At 35.3% G+C, this 21,395-nt stretch overlaps 1 protein-coding gene and 1 long non-coding RNA gene across 2 annotated transcripts in view; one reads left to right on the forward strand and one right to left on the reverse strand.

Moving 5' to 3' along the window:
• Positions 1-21,395, forward strand: part of LOC131333134 (eukaryotic initiation factor 4A-3-like) — a 38,477-nt gene that overhangs the window by 9,273 nt on the left and 7,809 nt on the right. The window contains exons 7-12 of the mRNA XM_058367489.1: positions 989-1,284; positions 1,376-1,485; positions 2,098-2,240; positions 4,687-4,806; positions 5,987-6,256; positions 7,147-7,210. Of these exons, the coding sequence (XP_058223472.1) occupies positions 989-1,249 (261 nt within the window). The 3' untranslated portion in view covers positions 1,250-1,284; positions 1,376-1,485; positions 2,098-2,240; ... (1 more) ...; positions 5,987-6,256; positions 7,147-7,210. The remainder of the gene's footprint in view (positions 1-988; positions 1,285-1,375; positions 1,486-2,097; positions 2,241-4,686; positions 4,807-5,986; positions 6,257-7,146; positions 7,211-21,395) is intronic.
• Positions 7,747-9,023, reverse strand: LOC131333136 (uncharacterized). Its single transcript, XR_009201726.1, has 2 exons — positions 8,776-9,023; positions 7,747-8,119 (listed from the first exon to the last, which is right to left on the reverse strand). It is a non-coding gene; the product is annotated as an uncharacterized LOC131333136 (long non-coding RNA).

Genomic DNA, 21,395 nt, shown 5'->3' on the forward strand with positions numbered 1-21,395 from the left:
TGATTCCTAATAGAGGGCTACTAGCTACGGAGAACAAAAATTGTCAAAATGTTGTAAGATCAAGAATCTTTGATGGGTCCAAAATATATTTTGCTCTGATTCAATAGAAAGTTCCAATTCATCGAATAAGTCCAGTATTGTGAAATATTTATTGCCTTGAATGGTTTTGGAGCATGTGGATTCAATGTTATGTCGGTTTTATATGTATAAAAGTTTTCGTACCGGATCCGAAATGTACTTGTTACTTGGAATTGATGTTGCCTCGGTCTAATATTGATCAAAGATTACGTACTAGATCCAATAAGTATTTGTTGCGTCGAACTAATGTTGCTCTCATTGAAAGAGTTGGATCAATCTTATAGATAAAAGAATGTGCCTATTGCTTTGATTCGAAATAAAAGGACCATGTTTTCTTGATGAGATGGAAGTAAAGAAGTTGTTCCTACTTCCTTGTAGTTTATGACCACTGACCACACGAGAAAAACACACAACGGTTAGTAGGTTTTAAGACTACTAGTCATATGAAGGAAATATAGGGATAAACACGTGACTTTTGTAGGCATTACCAAATCGTTTATGTTGGCTTGACTGTACCATTTAACTCACTGCAGTAGTGGACCATTCATGGGTTTTCTAGATCCACTGTTTATTTGTTGACAATGATTGTGTATGCACTCTTTTTGTTCGATTTGTTCTAGCCTTCTTCCAAAACTAGGTTGTTTTTGGACATCATTATTGCCTTCTCGTTTGTAATTGTTCGGTGTTCTTATTGTGGTTGCTATCAATTTCAAGCAGTAGTAGTGTAGGCTATTTTGGCACAAGTTTTTCATCTTTATTATTGTTGTCTTTCACTCTGTGTATGACACATGTTTTGTTGCAGTTGTACATACCAATTTGCCTTTTTCTTTCATTGTTGTTTTACACTTAGACTAGAGCACATGGTGTGATTAGTAGCCTGGTTTGTAATTCAGTTTATGCTGTTCTACAGATATTCAAGCAGTTCTTGCTATCTGAAGGCTTTGTGGGGATTCATACGCCAAAGTTGATAGCAGGCTCTAATGAGGGCGGCTCAGCTATGTTCAGGCTGGACTACAAAGGGCAACCTGCATGTCTAGTTCAGTCACCTCAGCCTCACAAGCAAATGGCAATTTGTGGTGATTTTGGCCGTGTTTTTGAGGTAGGTCATGGTTTCAGAGCAAAGGATTCCTTTACCCACCCACAGACATTTGTACAAGTTTACAGGTTTTGATGTTGAGATGGAGATCAAGGAGGCACTATTCTGAGGTAATTGAGTTGTTGGCTTATGAGTGTAGGATCACAAATTAACAAAGGTTATAACCTGTGTGATGTTAAGATGCCTAGCTTTTTCATGCAGGTTATGGACATCGTGGACCGCTTGTTTGTTGCACTGTTTGACAGTTTGGATGAAAGATTTCAGAAAGAGCTTGAAGCCATGGAAAACAATATCCATTTGAGCCTTTAAAGGTCTGTGAACCATTATCAATGTGTTGCTGACACTGATGTTATTATATGCCTGCATGCTAGAAAGTTAATATAAATTATTTTAATTTTCCTATCACGTGGGTATACTCGTATTTTGCGTGAATTACTTCTATATGGGAAGTGTATCTGTATCGGATACTGATTCTCCTCCCATACTCACGGATGAATATCCCAGAAGCATCTACTATATAAAATTATTATTTTTGATTATTGAAGTATCGGATCCTTTTTGGATGGTCTTGGTCATGTATTTGAACTTTATGAAATTAAGAATGTGGCACTTCTTACATAGTATTGGAGTAAATTGTTAGGAAATAGGAATACAGATAATGTTCATGTCTAATACTTCACTTTTTAGAGAGAGGAAGATATATTAAGATGAAAATTGTATCAATATTTTTAATTGTTTTTAATACATTCATTATGGCATACATGTGTTCATAAAATTTGATTTCAACAAGTGACTGTGTAAACTTGTGTACTACACTTTTGCATACGAAGAGCTCAGAACGGTTCTCACCATACTTGCATTTTATGTAGTCTAATGTATTTGGGTTATACCCATATCCTAATTTTTCCGAGTTTTTCGTGCAGCTGTATCCGTATCGTATTCGTATCCTATAATCCATGCTTCATAGCTATACACTTGTTTGTGTTGACTATTGAGATTGATTGGTTGTACAGTACTTGAGAAAGGCCTTCGGCTTACTTTTCAAGAGGGGGTCAAATTGCTCAAGGTAAGAGTTCTCGTCCTTCTTCTCCATATAATAATATCACGTTAAAGGAATTACAATGTGCATGTGTTGAATGTTTACTGCATATGAAAACCAGTGTGGCAGGTTGTAAGTCATTTTCTCCTTTCTGCAGGGAATGTTCTCCATTTTTATATAAAGAATGTGTAGTACATATTATCTGCATATAGAAAGTGAATTAAATCTCACATGTCGGATGAACAAAAATAGACCTTTGTAAAAAATAGTGCATTTTCTGGGCTAGGAACAAAAATGCACACAAATTTGTCTGGCCATAGAAAATGTAAAGAAGAAAAATCTACAGAGACCACTATGACCGAAAGATCCGTTTATGACTAGCTAAATTGATTGAGTTTGGACTGGTTGAAGTTTAGTTAGAGAATGCAACTTAGAAGGAAGTGTGATGCTCATTTTTGGGTAGTCTATACAGTACACTGACTAATTAGTCCAAGTGCCCGTGTTTATTTCTTTGGCTGGAGAGCAAAGCTTTGAGTTTTGGGATGTGGATATTGCGACTTATCTTCTTTTTGGGCAGCTACATCTCTCTCTTCACTTCACATATACATTGAATTTATATTTGTATGTGCACAGAGGTGAAATCTGTGGTTCACATTTTCCAATCAATTCTACGAATCATTGTGTAGTACAAGGACTTGTGGCGAGAAAACTTATTGGTTTTCTGTGCAGATATGTTATATACTTTTGTGGGTGCTAGAGAAGAACTATTTTATTTTGTGGTGCTACGATCTTTTGTGGTTGGAATATTGAATGCCCGTTTTAGGTTGTGTATGGTAGCCTTGCTTGGTAAGAAAAACGGAATACAATTGTATGTGCAAGTTTATGATTGATCTTAATTACAATAGTTTAAGGAACCCAACGTGAAACTTCAGATACGGTGGTTTAGATCCCTCTCTCTTCCACCTCTCTTATCCGACCTAACTCTACTTGACGTCCGATCAAAATGGGTGGTGAATTCCAAAACGCAGATACTGGTATCTCTGGAACAAAGGATCCACCACCACCGCCACCGCCCGGCGTCGCCGCATCAGTATCTCTTTCCAGCCTTCCTTAGTAGTGTCTCCAACTCTTGAGGACACGATAGCCTACATGTGAATGCTCGAACAAAGGGAGGGAAAGATGGCATAGATGGAGGAGGTGTTTGGTGAACCATTATAATGAACTATTATAATCTTTCTCTCAACTTGTATACAGTTTGTGTTGATTAGAGGAGGTTATAATGCATCAATAAATAAACAAAGAAGTTGTTTGGATATATTTATGCCCATCTTGTGTTCGATGAAATGCTGGTTGATAGAATAGTATTTGATAAGGATAACCTGGCTTCATTGTGTGATATTTTACCTGGATAATGGACTTTAGGGCACATAGAGAAATGTTAAGAGATATTTGAATTTTAAGTTATGAGGCTTTTGCCACCATGTGTTGATAGATGTTGTTATCATAATCGGGCATTTTTAGGAAATATGTATCTTTCAAATTGATCAAGTAGATATGAATGTGTTCCATTGAATATTGAGTTGGGAGCTTTTGGTTATTGTTAAAATGTTAGTTTTGTTGTGAATGGTGTTTTGATAGTGAAAGTTAACTGTTGATAGAAACAACGAATGAAAAGTGATAATGAGAATGATCGAAATGGTACAGGATATGAAAATGAATATTAACATGGATTTGTGTTTTAGCGAAATGTAGGAATGCGTTTTTTTTATATCGAGAAGGGTATATAACTAGTGAAATGTGTAAGGTGTACATTTGGGGACTATGATGCGTTAATAGGTGTATAATAAAATATGTTCGCACTGGAGCTAATTCAAAATTCCTTAGCCCTTATGAGTGAGTTCTTCTTTGGCGATTTGATTTAGAATAGAATGGCTACAGTCAGACACTTTATTTTTCATGAATAAAGATGAGAAATCTATCTTTTGGATACTATAACTCTATAAATGGGGACCTACGTAGTTTTTTGAGTATCATGCTTACTTAATCTTATCCATATATTTAGCATGCATTCCTACGGGTTTGCTCATGTGTTGTAACCATCTCAGGACCAAAAGAGGATTCAAGGACTTAAGAGGAAGGATTTATGGTTGATGACTCCTTTTTGTAGTATTTTGATGTAAATATTCAACCTATATTCTTTTGTAAGGCGATAAGGTCAAACTTAGCACTTTACCTATGAAATTTGTAATCTTGAACTTGGGACTCATGGTATTTAGATGTTATGATCAAGCCATGTGTATTCGAACTTTTTTTATTTTTTATTTTTTTTGAAAGGAACATGCATTGATTATGTAATCTAAATATGAAGCTTGGTGTATATAGTTGAAATGTTGTAGACATGTTGGTGTATGTTCAAATGTTTGAGATAAAGTAACATGGTTCATATATCATTTTATTTTTCCTTGAAGAACAGCCAATTCCAAATGATCGACAGTCCGCTTACTGCAAGCTCTTGAAGTGCTTCGTTGTTGTCTCTGTCAATGCCCCTCTTCTTTCTTCGTTTTATCCGGACTGTTGTTCGTCCCAACACGAGGTCTCCCCTAATCCTCTATTTTTGGTTGTACACAATATGGCATGTTTGGTTGCGGGATAATTGTTGCGGCGTTTAATTTTTATTTTATTTTATACTTTATTCCACTCTTCTGTGCACGATTTGAATAGAGATAGCGGGGTTGTATTGATCGGTAAAAATTACATACGGACAAGATGAAAACATATGGAAAACACAGTATATCCCTGTGCATTGCCCGTTTCAAATGAAAGAGATGATCTTTGGCCCCTTCACTTTCTGCACATGTTTCATGTTAAGCATCTAGAGAAAATATGAAAATATTGAGGGTGTCAGGTGAAAGGCAGATGCTGATATAGGATGTTTAGGGTTTGATGTGAATAACATTTGTTGTCCAGTTCACAGGTTCATAGAACTGGCTAGGTTGTGCTGTATTTATTTATTCTCTCCGAGTTGGTTTACTCATGATTTATCATTTTCTTTTTTTCTCTGTGTTTGCTTGAGCAAGGGTATGTTAAGAATCATATATACTACGAAACTGTGCTGTAGGGGCAGCCCTCATTGAGTACTAGATAGGTATATGTTTGACCTTGCATTTGTAACCAAAGATGGGTCTAGCTTCGGTTTAAGAGTGAAGGTGCTTATAATTCTTTTTTTGGATTCTGTCCTTGTGGGAGGTGTCTAATTATCAGAAAACTAGTCATAGATATAGTTATAGTTATGCGCCTGGATATGAAGTTCTGCTAGTAATGATGCATTCATTATCCCCCAGGTGACCAAGAGACTTGAGGAAATATACACAGAAACAATAGTTACACCCCTTGTTCCTAAACTCTGCTTGATGACACGATCTATGACTAGGGAAGGAATCAGTCTACTGAAACTTTGCCCTCCATGTACTTTACTTGAAGTGGGCAAGGTCAGAACATTTCATCTAAGTTTTTTTTTTTTTTTTTATCCATAATCAAATAAGATAATTCATCCTGGCCCACCATACCTATCATGTATAGAATGCTTAGTCGGTATGCTGTAGTACTATGTGCATGAGTTACACCAACTACTTCATATTGTTTGGGTCTGTTCCTTGTGTAAATGATTCACATTGACTTAGTGATCTGACTTCTTGGGTACTGCATTCGTCTTGTGTGGAAATTGATGAGAATTCTTGATTCTATATGAAGGTATCTGTGATTTAATGTGGCAGGCACTGGAAGCGACAAAGCTGGTGTTAGACATAATTAGCAATAACAGAACCGATGCACAGTTCTTAGAGAGGATGATGCTAGAGATTGAAGGGCGGGCCTAAACTAGCCATTCTCAATTGCATGTTAGCACAAATGACGATAAGGATGCCAACCAAACCCTTTCCGTTAATTCTTACATCGGTTGTGCTAATGGGTCGACTGATCCAGAAGTGGTTAAAACACAAGAAACTGATCCTTTGGTGGAGTTGCTTGGGAAAATTTTATGACAGGTGGCCAATTTTTTTTTTAATATGTTCATATTCCTTCAGTTTCTTTTCTCATCTCTCCTTAATCTAATAAATTTTACGCTACTCTTGGGTTTTTCTTATTGCATGATATACATACCTACGTGTATTCTTCACATATATTAATGAATTTATGTAGAGAAGCAACTTGTAAAAGTGTGTGTGTGTGCTGGGTTTGGAGGATTGGGTGGATCGAAATTGTTTACGTGGTAAACTAACCCAACTTGGCTGAGGCAGGTTAGGTTGGGTTCAATTTGGCGGGGTCTAGTCTAGAAAACCTATCAAGCCTTTTAGGTTATCTCATATGTGGGTTGTGTGTCAAATAATTAGGTTTTGCCCATTTATTTCTTAAGTAGATTGGATTTTATTGCCACATAAAGGATGTAAAGTCATTTAATTTACAATTTCGAGTCTTGTAATAAAAGTGATAATGTCTTTCTTGCATGAATATGCTACGTGACTGGCGGGTAAGTTCAATATTTTAGCCCATTGACGTTTGACAATCAATACATCTACGTGCGGGTTGTTATTGGTGAACCCCCGTGCCATAGTGTAATCATGGAATCAAACCCCATTCAGTCAGGGTGGGTTTGGTTGAGGTGACGGGTTTGGGTTGGAAATGCCACCTCTGGTTAACTATAGTAGTCTTAAAGTAGGCATGTAAAATATTGTAGCTGTAAAAACATCTACATCTATGGTTTTGGGCCTTTAAATAAACAAGATCTTTAACTTCAATAGATGATTGAGGTAAGAGCAATCGATGCCCAGTGGGCCATAAAAAAAATTACAGAATGAAACAAGTCTTTAAAGCCTAGATGCCTATGCAAATGTTGTCATTTATAAAGATTCGCAATTGGATTTTTGCTCCGATATAGGAGATTCGAAGTGATGGAGGATCTGAGATTTGGAGACAATACGGAAGCTGGCACAAACTTAAAGGTGATCTCTCAATGTGCTCTGAGGCCCTTCTAAAGCAAGTTATGTTATGCCCTACCTTTTCTTTTTTCAAATAATTATTGTTTCTAAAAATTCGGCATTTATAGTATGGTCCTATTTAACTATTTTGTGCACATTAGAAGTATAATTGTCATTATTATGGATTTGAGGTTATAAGTCTAATTAGTTTTAGTAATTAGTGGTGTGCCATAATTAAGCACTTTATGTAATCAGTCGGCTAGAAGTAAGTGTTTTGTGAGTTATGGGGAGTTTTATAAAGTTACTCTCAAGGAGATATTCACAAACTACTAGGGTTATATTTTGATAGAATATTGAGAGGAGGCTTTGGGGGAGAGAGCAACAACCACAGTCTTAGGGTTCTTTGGAGCCGATCTTACACCACGGTTTTTGAACTTGTTCTCGATCTTGCGTCAGTGTACATAATATTATTCTTGTTTGTTTCCTTACTTTGGAGTAGTAACATTATTATAGGGGATCAAGTTATTGGGTTGCATGTTTTGGTATTTAGTTTACTTGGGAAAATATGTGATTTTGGTGTAGGATGGTAATGAGAGAGAGCGAGAGAGAGAGAGAGAGGAGTGTTGGTGGTTTTGGTGATGTGTGTGTATGCATGGCTGTACACGGTGAGTTGGGGTGGTGTGTGTGATTATCTAATTTTATTGTAGAGTATAAAGAGACGGTGGAGTGTTGGTGGTTTTGGTGATGTGTGTGTATGCATGATTGTATGTGGTGAGTTGGGGTGGCGTGTGTGTTTGACTTCTGCTTGTATATAGTATACGCAAAGAATCTAGTTTTATAGTACAGTATAAATCTAGTGTTGTTGGTTAGATGTTTTGAATAGGAACATGAGGTTTTGGCACTTGGAAGTGGTTTTTGGTACGTGGATCAAACCTTAGTTGCACGAAACAGGAGCAGGAACGAAAACTGAGAGCGGGGGCGAGGGAATGGATGATCATAGAAGTGTGGGAGCGTCATCAGGAGCATATATGAAATATTATTAAAGTTATAAATATTTTAATGTATTTTAACATAGTTAAATGTCAAAAAGAAATTTTATTCTACCACTTAAATTGCAAAACATAAAAATATTTATGATTTTAATATGTGATTCCAGCTGTTCTCTATCATAGTTGCACTAAGCGGGGGCGGAGGATTATCGGAGCTCCTCTTTCGGGACGGGGAGCATTGAAGAATAATACATGAAAATATGTACGCAAGGAAATATTAGTATGTGTCATTCATGTCAATTGCAAAGATTGTCTTAGTGACTAAGTAATATATTATGGTTATATTAAGTAATTGAGCAAATTTAAGTTAATATTTTTATAATATAGTATCATCACTTTGTCTTTTCTCTTGCTTGGTGTCTTTTTATTTTTGTTTCTTATGGGATATATATGCCTTGGAAATTCTATCCTAGTTGAGAGTGGGTTCCTTTCTCAATGGGAGTGAGGTTCCTAGGAATGAGCGCGGAGGCGAGGTTTCGAGGTGGATTCGCCACCCACATAGGAGGTTCTTGCAATTAGGGATCAAACTACTTGGAGGACTTCTTGAAGGACTTGGAGATAAGAGTTTTAGGTTTGGTAGTTGACTGGAGACTTGAGTTGATTTAGTTTTAAGGGTACAATAGTTAATTACGTTTCGGGTAGATCTAAGTTGCTCTAGGTAGTATTATATTTGAAAAAGTTAGTGATTTCGTATGGTTCGTTATGTACATGTTAGTATCGTGTTCTGTGTTCATGTTGCATTGCTTTGAACCCATGTTAAGCATGTTACATACTTTTGATCTTTCCCGTGCCCCTTTTATGAATTTTAGAAATTGACGACACATAAATGTTTATATTTTGTTCTTTGAATTGGCATGCGGTAACTTTTGGTGAGATCAATTGTAATTATACTTTTTTATAGACTTCTTTTGTTAGTATCCTAATACAGACTTGGTTACTGGTTTATTGGAAAAGATAAATGATTTAAACCATCTTAGGAAATACTCTTTGGATTTGCGGATGTTCATCAGGAGGTGAATAGTAGCATGAGTCGATAGGAATCCTATGTTTCGTCGTTGAAAGGTATTATGTTAGAAAATCTAGGATTTAGGAGAGACTCCATGGTTTGATTGGTATCATTGTGCAATTTTGGTCAATTTTTCTCATGACAGCCATTTAGGTTTGGAGAACTTGGTGATCAATGGAGGTTTTAGTTTTAGAATGGTTAGGGCCATTTGGTAGGTTACGACAATATATGTAAAGTTCATGAGAATGTGTGGATTGTTTGGGCTATATGGAAGTGGATTGTTAGGGTATATTTTGCTCATAAGACACTTGCATGAAGCCATGGAATGTTTAGGTGTCGATTATGGAATTTGATGTACTAATGAGCTAGCGTTACTATCTTGTGATTATGGGTAGTTTGTATATAGAAGATTGTGTCGGGATAAACTTATGAGATGAAACTTGCTACTGTGACGTTCAAGTGAATATGGATTAATACTGATCTTGATTATGGGTGGTTTTGGGATCATTTACTTCTTTTGATGATTTGGACACCTGATTTTGCAGTGATAATGGATGGAATTTGTAGTGCCCAAGATTCTATAAAATTATTTTTAATGCTTCGATGCGTGGGTTTAGGCCCTAAGTTGTTGAGGGAATAGTTGGTCTTGACTATTGCTATTTATTGGGATATTGTACTATGGACTTTTCTTTTGGAATGCACTACTTTTCACAACCATACTGAAGTTTAGTAATTGATAAGGGTGTCCATGTTTATATGATGATCGCCAATAACTTTGTCATCTCTTTAGGTGGCTAAGCGGACTCGGATTTGTAGTTGGAATTTGGTAAATGTTTATTCTTTTATTTGCATCATTGGTATATCAGGTGTTAAATAAGTTAGATTTGGGGTTTTGAGACTCGATGTATAGTATTAGTTAGTAATAGAAGTTTATTCATCATTACTTGGCTTATTTGGTTTGGGCTAGGATTTGTTGTTATTCTTTCCATGACTTAGCTAATTGTAAATTCGATTAATGACTTGGTTGATTATCTTCTTTTCTATTTTGAATGTGCAATTCTTGGGTGAAGTTGGATTATAATTTGAGGTAATTTTTTGTGAATTTGCTGATTGTTATTGTTATAGGTCGGAGTAAGATGTTCCAGAAAAAAGAAAAAAAAACTTTGGAAGGAGGACGTATATGAACTTTTAGAATTTATATGGAGTCGTATGTAGAAGAGACAGTCTAATAGTTAGAAAATGGACATGGAACCTCTATGCATTAGGATGTAGTAAAGTAATTTGACTTCCAAGATTTGTGGCTGCACTACTCTCTTTGTATGACATTGGCAGAGAATTGGATATGCAAGGCTTACTTAGTATTAGCCCTATATTGGAGTCGTCATTTGTTTATGGTAACTAGGGCAGTGGATTTGAGATCAAATTATTGTGTTGTAAGTGTAGTATGTGAAAAATAATGGACAATTATCAAAAGATATGAAGTGTAAGGGCTTTAGCGGTGGAGATTTGGTGTTCGTACCTGAGCGGAGTATATATTATTGCTGTCTAATCATCAGGCTAATTTTAGACTAGGATTCTTTTGGTCTATACTTTTTTTTTTATCTTGGAGTGAGTTCCTTATGTTAACATATATGCGCAGTGATATCTTTGTGGACATACTTCTAATTCTTAATTGTCGAAAAAAAAAACTGAAATTTAGATCTGGGGTGATTTGCGTTGGTTACGAGGATTCATTGTTATATGATGAAGAGATAGAGAAATTGCTTTGAACATATATAGTATTTAGCAAACATAAGGGTATCAAATAGTAAGCAATCCAATTTTCGAGACAGGCATTTGTCTTGTTTAGCCATTCATGTTGGAGTACTAGTTTGGTGTTGAAATAAGTAGCCTATGTTTAGTGATCCTTGAAGTAAAGAAGTATTGACGACAAAGGTGAGTTTGTGTAGCGTTGTGTTTTGAATTCCGTTGTAACATTGGAAGTCATTGAAAAAAATATATATATTTTTTCGGAGAAGGGATATCAATGTGGTGGTTTGATGATGCTTTAGTTCAAGAGAGGGATGAGCACTGGGTTGGTTTGATATATGTGGATTTTTGTATGTCTTAGGGGAATTGATATATTGGTTAGTGTTGGGAGAATATTATGCCATAGCTTTTCTTTTCCCAAATAATTATTTTTCCTAAAAATTCGGCATTTATAGTACTATCCTATTTTACTATTTTGTGCACATTAGAGGTATAATTGTCATCATTATTAAGGATTTGAGGGTGTAAGTCTAATTAATTTTAGTAATTAGTGGTGTACCGTAATTAAGCACTTTAGGTAATCAATCGGCTAGAAGTAAGGGTTTTGTGAGTTATGGGTGGTTTAATAAAGTTACTCTCAAGGAGATATTCACAACATACTGGGGTTATATTTTGATAGAATATTGAGAGGAGGCTTGGGAGATGGAGCAGCAGCCATAGTCTTAGGGTTCTTTGGAGCCGATCTTACACCACAGTTTCAAACTCGTTGTCGATCTTCGGTCAGGGTACGTAATATTATTTTTGTTTGTATCTTACTGTGGAGCAATAACATTATTAGAGTGGATCAAGTTATTTGGGTTGCATGTAGAAGTATATTTAATTTATTTGGAAAAATCTCTGATTTTGGTGTAGGATTCTAGTGTGTGTGTGTGTGTGTGTGTGAGAGAGAGAGAGAGAGAGAGAGAGAGTGTTGGTGATTTTGGTGATGTGTGTGTATGCATGGCTGTACGTGGTGAGGACGTATATGAACTTGTAGAATTTATATGGAGTTTTATGTAGAAGAGACAGTCTAATAGTTAGAAAATGGACATGAAACATCTATGCATCAGGATGTAGTAAAGTAATTTGACTTCAAGAATTGTGGCCGCCTTACTCATTTTGTATGACACTGGCAGAGAATTGGATTTGCAATAGTTACTCAGTATTAGCACTATATTGGAGACATCATTTGTTTATGGTAACTAGTGCAATGAATTTGAGATTTTGCTCAAATTATTGTGTTGCAAGTATAGTATGGGAAAAATTAGAGAACTATCAAAAGATATGAAGTGTAAGGGCGTTAGCGGCGGAAATTTTGTTTTCGTACTTGAGCGGAGTATATATTATTGCTACCTTGTCATCAGAGCTTGGGCTAATTGTAGACTAGGATTCTTTTGGTCTTTAATTTTATTATCTTTGAGTGAGTTCCTTATGTTAACAAAAATGCGCAGTGATTTCTTTGTGGACATACTTCTAATCCTTAGCTATTGAAAAAAAAAAACTTCAATTTAGTTCCGGGATGATTTGTGTTGGTTACGAGGATTCATTGTTATATGATGAAGAGATAGAGAAATTGCTTTGAACGTATATGGTATTTGGCAAACATAAGGGTATCAGATAGTAAGCATCCCATTTTTCGAGATAGGCATTTGTCTCGTTTAGCCATTCATGTTGGAGTACTAGTTTGGTGTTGAAATAAGTAGCCTATGATCAGTGATTCCTTGAAGTAAAGGAGTATTGAGGACAAAGGTGAGTTTGTGTAGTGTTGTGTTTTGAATTAAGTTATGAGATCGGAAATCATTGAAAAATAATAATAATTTTTTCGGAGAAGAGATATCAATGTAGTGGTTTGTTGATGGAGAGGAGGCTTTGGGAGATGGAGCAGTAGGCATAGTCTTAGGGTTCTTTGAAACCCGATCTTAAACCACGGTTTTCGAACTTGTTTTCGATCTTCCGTCGGGGTACTTAATATTATTCTTGTTTGTTTCTTTACTTTGGAGTAGTAACATTATTAGAGGAGATCAAGTTATTTGGGTTGCATGCATTAGTATTTAATTTATTTAGAAAAATCTGTGATTTTGGTGTAGGATTGTAATGCATGAGAGAGAGAGAGAGCAGTGTTGGTGGTTTTGGTGATGTGTTTGTATGCATGGCTATACGTGGTGAGGACGTATATGAAGTTTTAGAAGGTGGACACATATGAACTTTTAAAAAAAATAAAAATAAATAACTGTGGAAGGATGTTTTATATGAGCTTTTAGAATTTATATTGAGTCGTATGTAGAAGAGACAGTCTAATAGTTAGAAAATGAACATGTAACCTCTATGCATCTGGATGTAGTAAAGTAATTTGACTTCAAGAATTGTGGCCGCACTACTCTTTTTGTATGACACTGGAAGAGAAATGGATTTGCAAGGCTTACTCAGTATTAGCCCTATATTGGAGTCGTGATTTGTTTATTGTAACTAGGGCAGTGGATTTGAGATTTCGCAAAAATTATTGTGTAGTAAGTGTAGTATGCGAAAAATAAAGGACAATAATAAATAGATATGAAGTGTAAGGGCTTTAGTGGTGGAATTTGGTATTCGTACTTGAGCAGAGTATATATTATTGCTGTGTAATCAATAGAGCTTTGGCTAATTGTAGACGAGGATTCTTTTGGTCTATACTTTTTTTTTTTTTAATCTTGGATTGAGTTCCTTATGTTAACATATATGCACAGTTATTTCTTTGTGGACATACTTCTAATCCTTGGTTGTCGAAACAAAAAACTTCTATTTAGTTCTGGGGTGATTTTCGTTGGTTAGGAGGATTCATTGTTATATGATGAAGAGATAGAGAAATTGCTTTGAACATATATAGTATTTGGCAAACATAAGGGTATCAGATAGTAAGCAACCCAACTTTCGAGATAGGCATTTGTCTTGTTTAGCCATTCATGTTGGAGTACTAGTTTGGTGTTGAAATAAGTAGCCTATGTTTAGTGATCCTTGAAGCAAAGGAGTATTGACGACAAATGTGAGTTTGTGTTGTGTTGTGTTTTGAATTCCGTTATAAGATTAGAAGTCATTGAAAAAAAAAATTATTATTCAGAGAAGGGATATCAATGGGGTGGTTTTTTGATGCTTTAGTTCAAGAGAGGGATGAGCACTAGGTTTGTTAAATATATGTGGATTTTTGTATGTCTTAGAGGAATTTATATGTTGGTTAGTGTTGGGAGGCTGCTACGCCAAACCTTTTGTTTTTCCAAATAATTATTAAGGATTTGAGGGTGCAAGTCTAATAATTTTAGTAATTAGTGGTGTACCGTAATTAAGCACTTTAGGTATTCAATCTTCTTGAAGTAATGGTTTTGTGAGTTTTGGGTGGTTTGATAAAGTAACTCTCAAGAAGATACTCACAACATGCTGGGATTATATTTTGATAGAATATTGAGAGAAGAGAAGTCTTTGGGAGATGGAGGAGCAGGCATAGTCTTAGGGTTCTGTCTCAGGGTTCTTTGGAGCCGATCTTACACCACGATTTTCGAACTCATATTCGATCTTCCGTCGGGGTACGTAATATAATTCTTGTTTGTTTCTTTAATTTGGAGCAGTAACATTATGATAGGAGATCAAGTTATTTGGGTTGCATATATTAGTATTTAATTTATTTAAGAAAATCTGTGATTTTGGTGTTGGATTGTAATGAGAGAGAGAGAGAGAGAGAGAGAGAGAGAGAGAGAGGAGTGTTGGTGGTTTTTGTGATGTGTTTGTGTGAATGGCTATATGTGGTGAGGACGTATAATATGTTTTAGAAGGAGGACGTATATGAACTTTAAAAAAAAAAAACACTTTGGAAGGACGTATATGAAATTTTAGAATTTATGTGGAGTCGTATGTAGAAGAGAAAGTCTAATAGTTAGAAAATGGACATGGAACCTCTATGCATCATGATGTAGTAAACTAATTTGACTTTAAGAATTGTGGCCGCCCTACCTCTTTTTGTATGACACTGAAGAGAATTGGATTTGCAAGGCTTACTCAATATTTGCCCTATATTGGAGTCGTCATTTGCTTATCGTAAATAGGGCAGTGGATTTGAGATTTTGCTCAAATTATTGTGTTGCAAGTGTAGTATGAGAAAAATAAGGGACAATTATCAAAAGATATGAAGTGTAAGGGCTTCAGAGGTGGAGATTTGGTATTCGTACCTGAGCGGGGTATATATTATTGTTATCTAATCATCAGAGCTTGGGCTAATTATGGACTAGGATTCTTTTGATCTTTACTTTTTTATCTTGGAGTGAGTTCCTTTTACTGACATAGATGCTCAGTGATTTCTTTATGTTCATGGTTCTAATCCTTGGTTGTCGAAAAAAAAAACTTCAACTTAGTTCTGGGGTGATTTGCGTTGGTTAGAAGGATTCATTGTTATATGATGAAGAGATAGAGAAGTTGCTATGAACTTATATAGTATTCGGCAAACATAAGGGTATCAGATAATAAGAAAATGAACTTTCGAGATTGTTATTTGTCTCGTTTAGCCATTCCTGTTGGAGTATTAGTTTGGTGTTCAAATAAGTAGCCTATGTATAGTGATCCTTGAAGTAAAGGAGTATTGACGACAACGGTGAGTTTGTCTAGTGTTGTATTTTCAATTCCGTTATATGATTGGAAGTCATTGAAAACAAATATTTTATTTTCTCGGCGAAGGGATATCAATGTGGTGGTTTATTGATGCTTTAGTTCAAGAGAGGGATGGGCAATGGGTTAGTTTGATATGTGGATTTTTGTATGTCTCAGGGGAATTGAAAGGACTTATATGAACTTTTAGAATTTATATGGAGTCGCATGTAGAAGAGACAGTTTAATAGTTATGAAATGGACATTGAACCTCTATGCATCTGGATGTAGTAAAGTAATTTGACTTCAAGAATTGTGGCCGCACTTCTCTTTTTGTATGACACTAGCATAGAATATAATTTGCAAGGTTACTCAGTATTAACCCTATATTGGAGTCGTCTTTTGTTTATGGTAACTAGGGCAGTGGATTTGAGATTTCGCTCAAACTATTGTGTTGTAAGTGTAGTATGTGGAAAATAATGGACAATTATATAAAGATATGAAGTGTAAGGGCTTTAGCGGTGGAGATTTGGTATTCATACCTGAGCGGAGTATATATTATTGCTGTCTAATCATCAGGGCTTGGGGTAATTGTAGACTAGGATTCTTTTGGTCTATACTTTTTTTCTTGGAGTGAGTTCCTTATGTTAACAAAAATGCACAGTGATTTCTTTGTGGACATACTTCTAATCCTTAGCTGTCGAAAAAATAAAAAATAAAAAAACTTCAATTTAGTTCCGGGATGATTTGAGTTGCTTAGGAGGATTCATTTTTATATGATGAAGAGATAGAGAAATTGCTTTGAACATATATGGTATTTGGCACACATAAGGGTATCAGATAGGAAGCAACCCATTTTTCGAGATAGTTATTTGTCTCGTTTAGCCATTCATGTTGGAGTACTAGTTTGGTGTTGAAATAAGTAACCTATGTTTAGTGATCCTTGAAGTAAAGGAGTATTGATGACAAATGTAAGTTTGTGTAGTGTTGTGTTTTGAATTAAGTTATAAGATCAGAAATCATTGAAAAATAATAATTATTTTTTCGGAGAAGGGATATCAATGTAGTGGTTTGTGATGGGGAGGATGCTTTGGGAGATGGAGCAGCAGGCATAGTCTTAGGGTTCTTTGGAGCCAATCTTAAACCATGGTTTTCGAACTCGTTTTCGATCTTCCGTCGGGGTATGTAATATTATTCTTGTTTGTTTCTTTACTTTGGAGTAGTAACATTATTAAAGGAGATCAAGTTATTTGTGTTGCATGCATTAGTATTTAATTTATTTAGAAAAATTTGTGATTTTGGTGTAGGATTGTAATGCGTGAGAGAGAGAGAGAGAGAGAGAGAGGAGTGTTGGTGGTTTTGGTGATGTGTTTGTATGCATGGCTATACGTGGTGATGACGTTTATGAAGTTTTAGGAGGACGTATATGAACTTTAAAAAAAAAAAAAACTTTCGAAGGATGTTGTATTTGAACTTTTAGAATTTATATTGAGTTGTATGTAGAAGAGACATTCTAATAGTTAGAAAATTAACATGGAACCTCTATGCATCTTGATGTAGTAAAGTCACTTGACTTCAAGAATTGTGGCTGCACTACTCTTTTTGTATGACACTGGTAGATAAATGGATTTGCAAGGCTTACTCAGTATTAACCCTATATTGGAGTCATGATTTGTTTATCGTAACTAGGGCAGTGGATTTGAGATTTCGCAAAAATTATTGTGTAGCATGCAAAAAATAAGGGACAATTAGAAAAATATATGAAGTGTAAAGGCTTTAACGGTGGAGATTTGGTATTCGTACTTGAGCGGAGTATATATTATTGCTGTGTAATCATCAGAGCTTTGGCTAATTGTAGACTAGGATTCTTTTGGTCTATACTTTTTTTATTATTATCTTGGATTGAGTTCCTTATGTTAATATATGCACAGTTATTTCTTTGTGGACATATTTCTAGTCCTTGGTTGTCGAAATGAAAAAAACTTCTATTTAGTTTTGGGGTGATTTGCGTTGGTTAGAAGGATTCATTGTTATATGATGAAGAGATAGAGAAATTCCTTTGAACATATATAGTATTTGGCCAACATAAGGGTATCAGATAGTAAGCAACCCAACTTTCGAGATAGGCATTTGTCTCGATTTGCCATTCTTGTTGGAGTACTAATTTGGTGTTGAAATAAGTAGCCTATGTTTAGTGGTCGTTGAAGTAAAGGAGTATTGACGACAAATGTGAGTTTGTGTTGCGTTGTGTTTTGAATTCCGTTATAAGATTAGAAGTCATTGAAAAAAAAATATTTATTTATTCGAAGAAGGGATATCAATGGGATGGTTTGTTGATGCTTTAGTTCAAGAGAGGGATGAGCACTGGGTTTGTTAGATATTTATGGATTTTTGTATGTCTTAGAGGAATTGATATATTGGTTAGTGTTGGGAGGATGTTACGACAAACCTTTTCTTTTTCCAAATAATTATTTTTGCTTAAAATTCGGCATTTATAGAACTATCATATTTTTCTATTTTGTGCACATATGAGGTATAATTGTCATTATTAAGGATTTGAGGGTGCAAGTCTAATTAATTTTAGTAATTAGTGGTGTACCGTAATTAAGCACTTTAGGTAATCAATCGTCTAGAAGTAATGGTTTTGTGACTTTTGGGTGGTTTGATAAAGTTACTCTCAAGAAGATACTCACAACATGCTGGGATTATATTTTGATAGAATATTGAGAGAAGGCTTTGGGAGATGGAGGAGCAGGCATAGTCTTAGGGTTCTTTGGAGGAGATCTTACACCACGGTTTTCGAACTCATTTTCGATCTTCCGTCGGGGTACATAATATTATTCTTGTTTGTTTCTTTAATTTGGAGCAGTAATATTATGAGAGGAGATCAAGTTATTTGGGTTGCATGTATTAGTATTTAATTTATTTAAGAAAATCTTTGATTTTGGTGTTGGATTGTAATGTGTGTGAGAGAGGAGTGTTGGTGGTTTTGGTGATGTGTTTGTGGGAATGGCTACATGTGGTGAGGACGTATAAGATGTTTTAGAAGGACGTATATTAAGTTTTCTTTGAAAAAAAAAAAAAAACACTTTGGAAGGACATATAGGAATTTTTAGAATTTATGTTTAGTCGTTTGTAGAAGAGAAAGTCTAATAGTTAGAAAATGGACACGGAACCTCTATGCATCAGGATGTAGTAAAGTAGATTGATATGAAGTATTGTGGCCGCACTACCTCTTTTTGTATGACACTGGTAGAGAATTGAATTTGTAAGGCTTACTTAGTATTTGCCCTATATTGGATTCGTCATTTGTTTATGGTAACTAGGGCAGTGGATTTGAGATTTCGCTCAAATTATTGTTATAAGTGTAGTATGCGAAAAATAAAGGACAACTATCAAAAGATTTGAAGTGTAAGGGCTTTAGAGGTGGAGATTTGTTATTCGTACCTGAGCGGGGTATATATTATTGCTATCTAATCATCAGAGCTTGGGCTAATTATAGACTAGGACTCTTTTGGTCTATACTTATTTATCTTGGAGTGAGTTCCTTATGTTAACATAGTTGCGCAGTGATTTCTTTGTGTTCATATTTCTAATCCTTGGTTGTCGAAAAAAAAAACTTCAACTTAGTTCTGGGGTGATTTGCGTTCGTTTGGAGGATTCATTGTTATATGATGAAGAGAGAGAGAAGTTGCTATGAACTTATATAGTATTCGCCAAACATAAGGGTCTCAGATAGTAAGAAAACCAACTTTCGAGATAGGTATTTGTCTCGTTTAGCCATTCATGTTGGAGTATTAGTTTGGTGTTGAAATAAGTAGCCTATGTTTAGTGATCCTTAAAGTAAAGGAGTATTGACGACAAAGGTGAGTTTGTCTAGCGTTGTGTTTTGAATTATGTTATATGATTGGAAGTCATTGAAAAAAAAGAAAATGTTTTCTCAGAGAAGGGATATAAATGTGGTGGTTTTTTGATGCTTTAGTTCAAGAGAGGGATGAGCAATGGGTTGGTTTGACATATGTGGATTTTTGTATGTCTTAGGGGAATTGATATATTGGTTAGTGTTGGGTGGATGTTACGCCATACCTTTTCATTTTCCAAACAATTATTTTTGCTAAAAATTTGGTATTTATAGTGTGATCCTATTTTACTATTTTGTGCACATTAGAGGTATAATTGTCATTATTATGGATTTGAAGCTATAAGTATAATTAATTTTACAAATTAGTTGTGTACCGTAATTAAGCTTTTTAGGTAATCAATCGGCTAGAAGTATGGGTTTTGTTAGTTATAGGTGGTTTAATAAAGCTACTCTTAATAAGATATTCACAACATCCTTGGGTTATATTTTGATAAAATATTGAGAGGAGGCTTTGGGAGATGGAGTAGTAGGCATAGTCTTAGGGTTCTTTTCGTTACGAAATATTATTCTTGTTTGTTTCTTTAGTTTGGTGCAGTAAGATTATATGAGGAGATCAAGTTATTTGGGTTTATAAGTATTTAATTAATTTAGGAAAATCTGTGATTTTGGTGTAGGATTGTACTGTGTGTGGGAGAGAGAGGAGTGTTGGTGGTTTTGGTGATGTGTTTGTATGCATGGCTATACGTGTTGAGGACGTATAAGAAGTTTTAGACGGATGACGTATATGAACTTTTCGGTACATAATATTATTCTTGTTTGTTTCTTTAGTTTGGTGCAGTAAGATTATATCAGGAGATCAAGTTATTTGGGTTGCATGTATTAGTATTTAATTTATTTAGGAAAATATGTGATTTTGGTGTAGGATTGAACTGTGTGTGGGAGAGAGAGGAGTGTTGGTGGTTTTGGTGATGTGTTTGTATGCATGGCTATACGTGGTGAGGACGTATATGAACTTTTAGAATTTATATGGAGTCGTATGTAGAAGAGACAGTCTAATAGTTAGAAAATGGATATGGAACCTCTATGCATCAAAGATGTAGTCAAGTAATATGACTTCAAGAATTGTGGCCACACTACTCTTTTTGTATGACACTGGTAGAGAATTGGATTTGCAAGGCTTACTCAGTATGCGAAAAATAAGGGACAATTACCAAAAGTTAAGAAGTGTAAGGGCTTCAGCGGTTGAGATTTGGCATTCTTACCTGAGCAGAGTATATATTATTGCTGTCTAATCATCAGAGCTTTGGCTAATTGTAGACTAGGATTCTTTTGGTCTATACTTTTTTTTATCTTGGAGTGAGTTCCTTATGTTAACATATATGTGCAGCGATTTCTTTGTGGACATACTTCTTGTCCTTGGTTGTCGAAAAAAAAAAACTTCAATTTAATTATGGGGTGATTTGCGTTGGTTAGGAGGATTCATTGTAATATGATGAAGAGATAGAGAAATTGTTTTAAACATATAGTATTTGGCAAACAGAAGGGTATCGGATAGTAAGCAACCCAACTTTCGAGATAGGCATTTGTCTCGTTTAGCCATTCTTGTTGGAGTACTGGTTTGGTGTTCAAATAAATAGCCTATTCAACGACAAAGGTGAGTTTGTGTAGTGTTGTGTTTTGAATTCCGTTATAAGATTGGAAGTCATGGAAAAAAAATATTTATTTGTTCGGAGAAGGGATATTAATATGGTGGTTTGTTGATGCTTTTGTTCCAGAGAGGGATGAGCACTAGGTTGGTTTGATATGTGTATTTTTGTATGTCTTTAGGGAATTGATATATTGGTTAGTGTTGGGAGGATGTTACGTCATACCTTTTCTTTTCCAAATAATTATTTATGC

This window comes from Rhododendron vialii, chromosome 7a (assembly GCF_030253575.1).
Source record: "Rhododendron vialii isolate Sample 1 chromosome 7a, ASM3025357v1".
NCBI classification, from domain to species: Eukaryota; Viridiplantae; Streptophyta; class Magnoliopsida; order Ericales; family Ericaceae; genus Rhododendron; species Rhododendron vialii.